This window comes from Pollachius pollachius (genome assembly GCF_949987615.1).
Source record: "Pollachius pollachius genome assembly, chromosome: 14".
Taxonomy (NCBI): domain Eukaryota; kingdom Metazoa; phylum Chordata; class Actinopteri; order Gadiformes; family Gadidae; genus Pollachius; species Pollachius pollachius.
The window spans coordinates 3,863,560-3,876,922 of record NC_136947.1 but is presented as its reverse complement, the minus strand read 5'-3'; the positions used below and the strand labels follow the sequence as shown (position 1 = coordinate 3,876,922).

The window sequence follows — 13,363 nt, the reverse complement described above, 5'->3', positions numbered from 1 at the left end:
AACAAGTTTGCTTGTTGAATGTATGTGATTTCAAAAGGGTCCTCACTGAACAATTCCACAGCGGCAGGCAACGACACGTGAGAGTCATTATGTTGGACACGACGCAACATAACGCAGGCCAAAGGGGGGGTTGATAGGATCTGAACTGTCAGTCTCCTAATGTTGTTATTGCTGACACTTGTATTGGCACGGCACCAGAGCCTGCCCTGTAATTGAGCCCAGCTGTTTTTCCCAGCCATGCAAACGGAGCACCGTCCGGAGGCCGGTGGCTTAGTGGCGAGGGAAAGACGGCGAGGCTGTACGCTGCAGCTAATGATGTCCTGAACTCCACGGCCAGCGAGGTCAATCCAATACCAGTGTGTCAAAGAGGGAGGGACGACAAGGCAGGGAGCTGGGAGAGCACAGGGAGACTTGGAGGGAGACACACAAGAGGCAGAGGGACTGAGTGACACAGATGGATGGCTGGGACCAAGAGAATAAAAGGGAATGAAGATTTGATAGATCGTTGATAGCTGCCTAACATTGGAATGCCGCTTCACATAAAAATGTCTACTAGAAAGTTCATTGAGTAATTGTACTTTTGGTACTTTTGGTATATTTTATAGGAAAATAAATTGGGTACAATGTAATTGGAGATTCGGTACTTTCGTACATCAAAGCATGAGGGAAGACACAGGCTCTCACACATCTGAATGTGAAATAAACATATTTTTAAAAAGGATAACATACGGGCTTCCAGACTGACAGCTGTAGCCCCCAGATGATGTGCCGTCTGACACAGAGTGTGGCCAGTGAGATAAATTCACTGGCCAATGACAGGCGGCAGTGATGGATAGGCAAAAGCAATCCAACCGAGCAGTTTGGCTGACAGATTTCTGGACTCCAAACTCAGTGTCAGAGATTGAACTTGCCAAGACTGTTTTATTACCACTTTAGCCTTTACTCCTTAAATCGTATTCTATGTGCGAGGCGATTTACTAACTGGCCAGACATTTAAAAGAGCCTACATTTGTTTCACCACCTCTGCATCCATTGATTATATTGAAAAGCGTGCAAGTGATTATTTTAATATTAAGTCAGCACAAACTATTTGAAATTGTATTTGTTTTCACTAATACATATAGCATTATTTTTTGCTATTGTTCATTTAATTGTATGTTGTCTTGAACTTTACGTATGTGTCTTCTTTGTTGTACCTTGAAATACTGCTCATCTTGGCCAGGTCTTTCTTTGAAAATCGTTTTTTTAATCTCAAGGGCTACCCTAGAAAATACTAATAAATATTTGTTTTATCATTTCTGTCTTTTTCTCTCACACTTGTGTGTTTCTCTGTTGCCCCTCCTTCAGGAGATTGTTGGTTAACATCAATTGTGTTTTGATGGTCTTTGTATGTTGTGTATGAGAAGTTGTGGTTCACTTATTATCCTTTATTGCCTGATTTGGGCAGCTCACTTAATCCCAACTTTATCTTATACTAGTCAAGTCAAGTCAAGTTCCTTTATTCGTCTCCCTTGGGAGAAACTTGGTTTAGAGACAGGCTACTGCTGCATAGACAAACTTGGCACATACAGAGACAACAATGCATAAAGACAGTAAAGTGTCCAACATAGAATACTAATGGTAAGAGCGTTGGTACCGGCTGCTATTTATTGGGGAAAAATATCTTTTATTCTATTTTATTTGATCAGAGCTTCCAGTCTCCTGTTCCTCCTCAGATCATTCCCACAGCCTCAGGTAGGCTGTGGGCCTGGGCACCTTGCAGCAGGAGTAGTGACTCCCATCAGAGCAGAGGTGTTGCTGGATTAATCAGCCAGTCAGCCTGCTCAGCCTTACACCTTTGCAACCTGATACATGCCACCCACTGATCCTCGGCTGACCCCCGCCCGGTTCTTGTCACACCCCCTCATCCGCAGGAAGAACATGGTGGACTGGCCAGTGATGTCACTTGGCACCAGGGGACTGGAGGAGGAAACTGGGACGAGCGACCGCTCACCCAAAAAAAAACATGATTCATAATACTGTGGATGATAATGGTGGGCATGCATAGATAGATGAAAGATGGATAAAAAAAAAGATTCAGAAATACATTGAGATCTAGGTAAATCCAGATAGATATATCACTAGAAAGATGGAGAGATAGTTAAATACATAGATAGCAAAATAGATGGATGGATGGATGGATGGATGGACGGACGGATGGACAGATAGATAGATAGATAGATAGACAGATAGATAGATAGATAGATAGATAGATAGATAGATAGATAGATAGATAGATAGATAGATAGATAGATAGATAGATAGATAGATAGATAGATAGATAGAGATAAACAGAAGGCTAGATAGATGGGAATATATAGCTAGAGATAGGTAGATAGATAGACAGATGTATAAATAGACAGATAGTCTGACAGATTGGTTTGAACAGTACCATGACACCAATACTGTACAGATAATCCTCTACTGCTGATGTACCAGCTGTACTGCAGCCCAGACAACGAGAGAACTAGAGATACAGATCCAGATTCCCCGCTGTATTTTATTTATTTATTTTAAGAAGGCTCTCTCGTGCTCTCTTGAGTGTACAGTGGATAGAGGAGTGCTGATCCCTCCCAGGGCTGGAAATAAGCCCTGATGGAAGAGACAGCTGAGATGAGCGGTGGTGAGATATTGAGGGAGTCAGACGTTTGGCAGAAACTCAATAGGGCTTTAATGACCGGCAGTCAGGGCCAACGTCTGTCTCACCAAAGAGCCAGGGTTTATATTCGGTTGACCTTCAGCGAAATGAAGGACGCCGAGGTAGGACACACCTAGCCCAGTGCTGGCTCCATCATATCACATTAGTGTCTCTGAGCATTCCGGGAGTCAGCGACATTGCACGGCAGCAAACTGGCAACCCCTCGGACACGAATGCTGCAGGGCTGCAGTCGGCACGTCGGACGTTTTGAGGATAGACAAATAGGAACGTAAGGAAAACATTGATTTTCGTATATGTGCTATCGGGTTGTCAGAAACCGTCATCGCGGCATGAAAGGAATCAAAACAGAAGCCGGGATGAAAGCAAGTGGCAGATTTGTGGGCGCCACTGTGCTGTGTAATTTGTCATTTAGAAGAGTAGTTTTTAGTGGCTTAGACGTCGGATCAACGGGCAAACAAAACATGGCCTGGCGTTCACACCACCCCCCCGCCTCCTCCGCCCTCCCTTTCAGCCAACACACACCACCCAGCGCCGCCCTACAGAACAAAGCCCTCGCGAAGCCAGTCCCTTTGAGTTTCCACGGTGCTGCGTATCTGGCCCTTTTGAAGTGGCGCCCCGTCGGGTTTGCAAATCAACAGCGCACGTGTCTACCGCTCGCAGTCTCCATTTGGATTCACGGGACGTTGGCAGATGAGCCAGAGTGCGCGCCACATTAATTAACACCTGGCCACATTATCTGTCCCACACGGTGCAGTCCCGCGGGAACCAAAAAATAACACAGTACCGCGGCCCGTGAGCAGTCCTCCGCAGATAGTGCTGGTGCTGCATGTGCGTGTTTGCATGCGCCCACGTGCACGTTTGCACGTGCATGTGTGTGTGTTGAAGGGGTTGATGGATGGGAAGCTTTTTGCTGTGAAGCCTCAAGTGACAGCTTTACACGGCGCCATAATGAGTGGGTGGTTCATGAGTGTCTTTATTGGTAGTCCCATATTTTGGTATGCTTGGTGTTTCCACGCGTCCCTTGGGTGAAGGGGGGGTCTGCACCTGAGATTGAAATTGAGAAGTCTTCTGGCGGAGCACTTCCTTCATATAAAATGAAGTCGGGGACATGTTTAAGCAACACGAACCCAAGGCGTCAAATGAATTGGAAAAGGCATCTCTTGCGATCCTGTATCAACAGAACAAGTGGTTCATTTTGTTGCATGCAGAACTATAACCGTGCCCCCAAGAGCACAGAGCACAACTCTATCAGAGCAGCAGAGATGTTTTCGTTAAGGTTGTGAATCAGTGTGTGAGTGTGAATGAATGTGAATGGATGTTGCTATTGGCACTCAATTTGACTTGTGATAAATCTTGAGCCGAATCTGGCATTGTTAAATCACAAAAAAATGAGTGGGCTTCTATTTGGAAACAAAATTATCAAGGTGAATAAAGAAAATACTGTGGCAACATTTTGAATTTGTGAATAGTCACTCTGAAAATGGCCAAATGAGGTGATACAAAATGTGGTGATACACAAGTGAAGCTGAAGCCGAACACCTCTTTGGTAGAGTAGATATTCATAATTGGTGCTCTGCAACCTCGGCAGCTTCAGGTAGTGAGCAACAACCTTTTCAGGGGAGCGAACAAGCGTTGATTAATAATGCAAACTAACAGTAGGCTACTAGGTCACGTCTCTCCTTAGCGGTTTCAATGTATAGACATGTTGAAGGTGTCATTTGAATGTCAATGCGATGTGGGGGAAAAAAGCAGAATCAATTTTGACTGGACGCTCGCTGCTTATAAGCCGCTTTAACACTAGTTAAGGCCTGCCAATGAGGTGGGGGTGTGAGTGCATTCTATACCACAAGATATTGGAGGACAGAGATTCAGCGTTCGGCCATTCCCAATCAAATTCAGGGGGGGTCACGGCTCAGAATTTGATAGAAAATAGGACGCAAAGAATGGGTGGGGGGTTGGATGGGGTTATAGAGTGAAAATAAGGAGAGAATTAAAAAGAAGAGCCCAGTCTGGTGGCTCACAGTGCTTCAGCTCATCCTTTACATGTCCTGAATCTGCCTCGTTATTAGAGGCTTTTTATTAATTTGAAATGCCAAAGTCTGGGATGAAGCATTGCTGAAATGTCACCCTTTCACCGGGTATGATAAAAATCACTCCCGGCTCATTTGAAAGGCAACATTCTTCTCTCTCCGTCCACCCACACTTCTCCTTCGTTCTGTCTCCTACTCTTTTACGGCATGTCTTTATCTCCTCCCTTTCACTGTGTCACTTGGCATCCCTCTTTCTTTCGTGTGCTGTGCCCTTCTTTTCCACTATTCCACGTTCTCTTTTTGCTTTCTTAATCTTACTGCCCTTTCGAGACGATCTGGCGAGGAGTTGACTCGGGTGTTTTAAAGGGTTGCAACAGCTTTTTGTTTTGTTTCACCTGAGTGCAATGACCCCAAACATTCGGTGATCTAACTGAGAAACAGACCCCAAATAATGCTCATTATTGGGGGTAAAAATGAAGTAGTATATATTTGTATGTAACACAGGTTTAAATACTTTTTGTGTTCAATGCTTTTATACCACATTCGTAAAAAACACCTTAACCTTGAACCAGCAAGAAAATGCAATGTGTTGTTGCATTTGTTTTAATTAATTTGTTTTCTGTGATACGCAAGCTAAACATCATTATGGGCAATTTGACATGATGATACATGAAAAGACTCTCTGGTGTTTAATAATAAATAATTGAAACACAAGTTGCATTTCCACTGTTGGCAGTTTTGGTAGCCAAGTCGAGATGTTGGCTGTAGCACTGAGTAAGCAAGCCAAAACAGTTGAGAAATTCAAATAAAATTTATTTTATGAATAATCCTGTCTAGTTTGTGAAATATGAATGATGCAGCCCCTATGTTTCTGAGGATTGCATGTTTGAAACTCACAAAGATGAAATAAATCACTATATATATTTTTTTTTCTTATTACAGAGCAATCTACTACTTCCATTTCGTATCATTTGAGGGGAAAGCACCACATCAATTCAAGACAGAAGGGCACAGGGCGCAAACACATAGGCGAAAGCCTCTGCCCCGAGTCAAAAGCAAAAAGCCCCGCTCAGACGTTTTGGTAAATGGAATCATTAGACTATCGCTGAAGTGCCGCGTCATCTGTGTCAGCTTCAACAATGCTCTGAATTACCGCAGCTCTCTAAAAGCAGTCATCTCATTGGGGCCTGGGAGCCAAACAGGCCGGTGTGACATAACAAATTGTTCCGGGTGTGCTGGAGGTGCGAAACAAAACAGTGAGAGTGGCCCATAAAAGATTCATGCATTTTATTGGGCCCTTGAAGACAAAGAAGCAGATACGTCTCATCGTTGCACGGCTTCACCAAAGACCGGCGTGACGTGGCTGCATTATACAATTAATAGGGTTCAATCTGCCTCAGTCTGGGTTGGGCCGTTGCAGAATGTCTTTGTAACTTGTTATGGTGAATACCATTGAAATGCAACGTTATCACTTTTGCTTTACAGAGTTTAAGGCTTGACACCTTCCCTCGGAAGCTAGTGAACAATAACATATGCACTTTTAATGTAGTTCGGGCAAATAACACTTGCAATTAAATAACCCTTGCATTTAACACCGCACCAGGATCAAGCAAAGAAGGCAATTATAAAGGGATCCTTTAAAACAATATGAATGAGACTACTCTTTCATCGGAGATAATGGATATTGTAGTTGCTCAATAGTTTTAATTCCCAGCAGTATATACTTTGTTCGAGCCACATTGTCTAATTCATTGTTCAACAAAAAAAGTGAATTGGTTTAAGGCTTAGTTTGGTAACAGCTTCATGTGCGGTGAAAAATGTGAAAAGAAATTGCTTTTAGAGTATTATGCTTTGATATCAAAATGGATAAAGTTTTGACAGCCTTTAATTAAAAAATCATATTTCCTTCTTGTATAAAGACGTGTTATGTAACTGGCCTAGCAATACTGTGAATTATATAAATATAACATTTTTATTCATCGTTTCCTCAAGCTATTTGTTCTGACCATATGAGTCAAAATGTCAGTACTTTACAATAATGTATGTTGACTTCAAACAAATTTGCTCTACTATTTTCAGTGCAATAAGATATGCAATAGGCAAATTGGGAAATTACACCAAATCGACTTTTCAAGCATTGTGCGCACTTTGAAAAAGAAATCCCCAGCACGACACACTCATGCGTGTGACAGAATGGAAATGTTATGGACAACAAACCTGCACTCAACCACAGAGCTGCCGTGCGAGCAAACACTGGTCTAGTGTGACCACAAAACACATTGCTCGTTCTTTTATGTCCCCACATGCATAATTCATCCGTCTCTGTATTTACAACGCTCGAAGAATTAACCTGTCACAGATGTCGGGGAGGGGAGTGGCGAGGAGTTGAAGTTAATGCCAGCATATCTTTATCTGTCAGGGGCGTGGGCCTCTCACGGGGTACCAAACCCTGTTCTAAACGAAGCCCTGGTATTATGCATCATCGGCTGACAGGAAACAAGGTGCAGGGAAATTAAAAAGGAGCCCAGACAAAAAAAAAAAGGGGGGGCGCTGCACCGTCCTAGAGGATAAATGACGAGCCGACCGCCAGTCTTCCCCGCGCCGTCGCCCCTCTAACCACCCGCCCTTCATCTCAGGGAGTGTGGGGACGTGTCGCGTGTCATCCCGCCGTGTCGCTGTGCAGCAGTGCGGGGATGATGTGGCGGGCAGGGCAGGTTCACCGCGAGGAGTCAAGGGCAGGCGGGGGGGCGGTGGCCCGGGCTAAACGCTCCAACTGTTCCCTGTCTTCAAACAAACGTACGGGTGACTGGAGCTCAAACCAAGGATAAACGGGCCGGACGGTGGTGGGCGAGGACTCAGAAGGGTGTCGCTGGACTTGGGATTTTTGGGGCCCGCCTGGCAGTGAGACGGCTTCCACCGCAGTGATTTTTCCCTGGTTAACATTTTTTTGTTATGTTGTTTACGTTTATCAACCCCTCCTCCTCAATACAACGCAGTACGCTTATTATAAATATCTCCCTCTTACTTTTAGAGTGTAGGTCACAAGCGAGTGCCACCGCAGCCAGGGTAACTATAAATATGGCATAACGCCCAATTCACAACTTCCCTCCAAAATGACCTCATATCACATGAACAGCGCTCAAGGTTAGTAGCGTTGGGCTGCATACAAAACAATGTGTATAACGACTTTATAAAGGAGGATTTGGACATTAATACACAACAGCTGCTTTTGTGGACTCTGGCAACAGTGATTTTACGTACACAATGGCTGCCACCATTGGCCACTAAGATAAGCCCGTTGCGATGACTGTCGATGGCATTGCGGTCTCCGAGCAGCTTAGTGGTGGGAGCGCTCATCTCGTCTTCCCATCCAAACCCGCCGCTGGGAAGGGGGGTTTCATGAGGAACAAACAGCTGATGTTCCTTTCATCCCAGTTCTGAAGAATTGGGAATAAACTACAAAGTTCAGAGTTGTTATTCCGAGTTCTTCGTCACTTTTACAAATCTTCTTTGGTCGTTTTGCCTTTTTTCGAGGCTTGACAAACTGATATGGATCTGCATGACTCGCAAATGTAAGGCCTTCACCAAAGGGTTGTACCCCCTGTTGCTTAACTTTGGATCTAAGTGCCTTGCTCAAGGTCATCTCGGCTGTGGTTGATGAGTGATTGGATAGCAAGACTCTGACTTGCTCACTAGGGTTGTGGTTGAGGTTGTTTTTACATCTTATATTGATATACTATGCATACTTCTCATTGTGCCTCACTAATGGGGATGTCATTTAAGTGATTAACTCCTTTCATTGGAACTATTAGATGTCAACTGCAACCAGTTTGCAGTGTACCACGAAGCTGCTGTCTAGTGTGTAGCAATGACTTACTGAAGTCGCCTTAAAACTTGAAATGATACTCAACTTAATTAAATATTATTAGATCTCTACAGCATGTCTGAAATGTGAAACGTTAGCAGACAAAATGTATTTTTAAATTGTAAATCACTTGAGGCAAAAGACTTCAAAATCCAACAATTGCTTGATGTTTTTGTTTGTTTATTTTAGCTAATTTTCTTAGTGCCCTTTACGTTATAACTGCAAACAAGGTGATTCAATTCTCAAAGGAAACTAATTGAAGAAAGCGAAACCACTTTCCTTCATTAAAGCAAAAGAAACGGCTTGTGGTTATGGGGGAACTGTCATTAAATCCTCCACTACTAAGTCAATCGACACTACAGCAACACAGAGAGTAAGTATAAAGAGAGACAGAGCGAGAAAGTGGGGAGAGGATGAGAGAGAAAGAGGAGGAAGGATAAGGGGGGGAGTAATTAGAAATGTGTATAAACTATGAACGCATGTCTCCTTACAAAATTGAAAATGATTATGGCAGGATTTAAATGCTCTCATCTTTTAACAAATATCCTTCTTTACAGTCATTGCCCATTAGACCCATGTGGTGCAACATTGTTATAGCTGCTGTTGCCTTTTACCTCTCCACAAACTCCTAATTAGATCATTTGTATCAATCTGTAAAAAAATATATGAAAAGTAACAAAGTATAAATCATGACTGAAGGAGGTACAGAGAGTGAAAGTACGCATTTCGCCCAAGAAGAACAGCTGTCGAGTCGATGGCAAGTACACAACAAGGCAGTGTCGGCGATACGTTCCAGCTGTACGATCCCAGAGCGAGGCCCAGGCCGTGTTTGCATAACCTGCCAGTCGTCTGGTGTGTCGCAACCGAGACCTTTAAGCCAGTGGTGAGTGACAGATGTGGTAGCACACCACAGGAGAAAAAGACAAAGGACATCTTTCGAGGAAACCCTCGAGCTCGGTAGCTAAAAATAAAAACAGGGCTAACTCCCAGTTGCATAAAACACCTGTCTTGAACACAAGGCTACTTCGGGAGACCAGAGAGCTTAGTGGCACGAGAAGCAAGGACGGAAAAGTGTTCCTATTCGTCCTGGACCGGGCTTTAAATATCCTGACGTTGAATACTTTTACCTTCCGACAAATAATGCCATCCACCCAGTGTCCCTCCTCTGTGACCTACACCCCATTTATTTTCAACAACAGCCGACGTCATGGAAGTAAACACCAAGCTGGGCTGAGTGTTTTAACAATCCTGCACAGCTTTGAAAAGCGCGAGCAGACAGAGAAGGTGGAGGCTATGCCCGCTGGTGCATTGGGGATGCATTCGTTGGAATGGCGGGGGGTTGGGGTGCAAGGGAAGTGGAATAGGGGCAGGTCGGGGGTAGGGGTGAACAAGCGAAGTAGAGTTTGGACGGTGGGGGGGATGTCTGGGCATGTGTGCCATGGAGGACTTTCCAACCTGATTAAGACTCAGGCAGGCGTCTGCAGGCGATTGGCTGCCGGAGCTCATTTGCATGCTATGCTCATCCCTCAGCCTCCTCGCCGGCAGCAGCACCAGAGGATAAGGTCAGCTGTGTCAGTCTGGCCGGCACAGCGGCAGGCCAGGAAGCAGACAACTGTACTTCTTTTTAACACTGCGCATGTTCTCCAGATCATCAAAGGGATAACGATGGTTGATAAGCACCTGTCTGTTGCAGCAGCAAAAAAGTGGTGATCTCTTATTGCACTCGCTGTAGTCTAAGTCTAAGAATATGAGAACTCAAGACTCCAGGCTCCTTAGTATGACAATCATTGTTTCATTGGCCCCTCCTATATTGCTATCATATCAAGTGACATACCACTATACACTACCACTATACCACTATATTATCCTTATAAATCAACCTCAACCAAGTACTGTTGATAAGGCTGGCACAATTCTTGTTTTCTCGGTTGCCTAGACCCCAAGTTCTTCAATTTAGGGTTGCAAATCTGCTAATCTGTAAAGTGTTCAGCGAAGTGGACATATCTCTAGAATGCCATCTGAACAAGTCGATGAGCCATGTTGCTGCTTTGGTCCAAATCTGTGCCTGTCGGGTCTTTTCTACCTGAAATCTATTTTTTAAGCAATATTGAGGGAGATAAGTCAAACAAACCTTCTGTATGCCAGTGGCAGCATCCTCCTTATGTTCAAATCTGGCTCCCAAAATATGCTGGCTATATCCGTTCCAAACCCAGAGAGCCAGCTTGGATAGAAATTGTCTAATTGGCATGGAAGGTAAATGCAAAGTGGTTCTCTATCCTTTGAAGGAAAAATAAGAGTACAGCCTCTGGATATGATATGATATGATTACTTGAATACAATAGGCTCAAAAGTCTGTCGATAGAAAATCTGCAAATCCTACATAAAGTAGAGTACTTTAGATATATTCAAATAAGGTACACCTCTGTTAAATCACGTTTTAATCCACCAGGCGTTGTTACAAACATGCACATCTGTAATCCACAGGACCCGTCCTGATTCACACTGCTCCTTACCGTTTGTCCCCGTTCTGTGTGTAATCCACCTCTGCTGTGCTTGTGCCGCACACTGGTTTAGCGCCTTCAACACATTCATACATAGATTTGATAGGTATGGCCTGAACCACATCCCTTCTTCTCCCCCAGCCACCCACCCGCCCCCCCCCCCCCCCGACCCCCTACACACCCACCGACCCACCCAAGCCCTGGCGTATTGTTATCGTCTCCCTGTCATCTGCTGGCGAGGCACAGCGTGCGCTACGAGCTCCCAGCCTTTCGGAATAACCCCCCGTTTTAATTGGTAAATATTTACATGCGGCGGTGGCTCTGGGTGAGGGCGAGCTAATTGCTAATGAAGCTTCGTATCAGAGGCCTTTGGAGTTCCCTCCCTCCCCCGACTTCCTGAGAGGGGCGGATTCAAACAAATGCAACCCGGGGTCTGAATTGTTGATAACGTTTGATAAGCGGCGCGCACCACTAAACACTGCAGCGTACATGAGACAAGAAGTCACTTTGCCGGATCAACCATTGTGTCACTGAATAATTAGCCTTCTTCTGTTATTTTCTGGTGGGCTTTTTTGGGATTTTGTGTTTGCGCGTGAGCGAAGATGTACGTGTCGCTGAGAAAATGTGTGTTGTTCTGGGAGAGACACATTTGCGTGCCTGCATGGGGTAGCGTGTGTGTGAGTGTGTATGTGTGCGTGTATGATTGAGTGTGGGTATGTGTAATTGTGTGCGGGGGTGTTTGTGCGTCTGTGTGTGTCTGTGTGAGTGGCTGAGCAAATGTGTGTGTGTGTTGGTATGTACACTTGAGCATGTCGGCAGACGTTTAAAATAGATAACAGTTAGACTGTGTGCGTTTGAGTATTTGTGTACAAATATGTATGTGAATGTGTTGATGGCTACGTATGTCTCTCTCCATGAGTGTTTCTTGTAATTGTGCCCTGAGGCTGTGATCCAATAAGCGCATGTGTGTGCGTTTGTGTGAGCGTTATTATGCCATTGAATATTTGATTCTCTGATTGTATCAGAACCTGTTTGTTTAAATATGTCTCCAAGCTGTGTTGTCTGTTTGCTTCTGTGTCTTTGTGTGTGAATGTGTGTGTCTTCATGTTAAAATGTGTGTCTGTATGTGTGTGTTTGTGTGCATGTGTGAAATTACTGATGGTGGTTTAACGTTTATTCCTTTTATTCTCTAAATATGTATCCAAGTTTGCTATTTTCTAGGTCTCAGTGTTTGTGTGTGCGTGTGTGTGTGTGTGTGCGTGTGTGTGTGTGTGTGTGTGCGCGTGTGTGTGTGTGCTCCTGTAGCACATGACTGAGCGTGAGCCCCATGTAATCCTAATACTTCCTTCCACACTCCGTTTATGTGTCCATTAATCTGTGCAACGGGGAGCCCATTGCTTTGCTCACATACACACACACACGCACACACAAACACAGACTGAGTGCGCACACAAATTCCCACACACAGAAACACACACACACCACACTCCGCCGTTGACCCAGTATGTGGTATGGTGTGATTCCTGCCTACAGCCTCATCCGTCTCCATCATAGGGCACCGGAGGGGGGGAGGGGGGGGGGGGGGAGGGGGGGGGGGGGGAGGAGGGGGGGGGGGGGGGGGGGGGGGGGGTGTGCAGTGGCGAAGGACTCACCAGTGCGCAGTACGTCTCCGGAGGGTCACCACACGTGATGTTGGGGGGGTCGATGGTCACACGCAGGTACTTTGTCATGTCGACGGCCTCCGGCTGGCAGGCCATGTAGTCCCAGGCCAGGCCTTCCTCGGTGTAGATCTGGGACTTGCACACGTCGTAGTGGCCCCACGCCGCGGGGTAGTGCTGCATGCCGTGTGCGGCGCCCACACACGCGCTCTGCAGCGCGAGCAGCGCCGCCCACAGCATGGCTGCGCCTCTCTCCGTTCCCGCTCGCATTCTTTTTCCGACGTTTGCCTACGCCGTCTCCTCGACGTCCTCGGGCGAGGTCTTCGGAACTTGTTTTCTTTTTCGGGGGGGGGTTGGTTTGATTTCTTTAGTGTCCTTATTTTTTTCACAAGGGGATAATCACTGCGGTTGCAAACGCGTGAGTTTTTTTTTAATTTTTTTTTTTAGAGTAACCTCAGCTTCGAAAAACGCAGCTGCGTGGTCCAGAACTTCAATGGCATTTTCCCTTTTTTTCCTGTGTGTGTTTGTTTCAGAGGGTTTTTCATATGCGTGTCGAAGCCTCGGGCTACCCCGCCGCTCGCTAGTGATGTTAGCCTTGCGGGACTGCCCTT

General features: G+C 45.3%; 1 protein-coding gene across 1 annotated transcript in view; it reads right to left on the bottom strand.

Annotated features, from left to right (window-relative positions):
- LOC307085885 (netrin-G1-like) overlaps positions 1 to 12,992 on the bottom strand; it is a gene marked incomplete at both ends in the record, with an annotated part of 44,485 nt that extends 31,493 nt beyond the window's left edge. Inside the window, one exon of the mRNA XM_079750801.1 lies at positions 12,747 to 12,992. Coding sequence (XP_079606927.1) covers positions 12,747 to 12,992 — 246 coding nt within the window. The remainder of the gene's footprint in view (positions 1 to 12,746) is intronic.
- Positions 12,993 to 13,363: the final 371 nt, after the last annotated feature.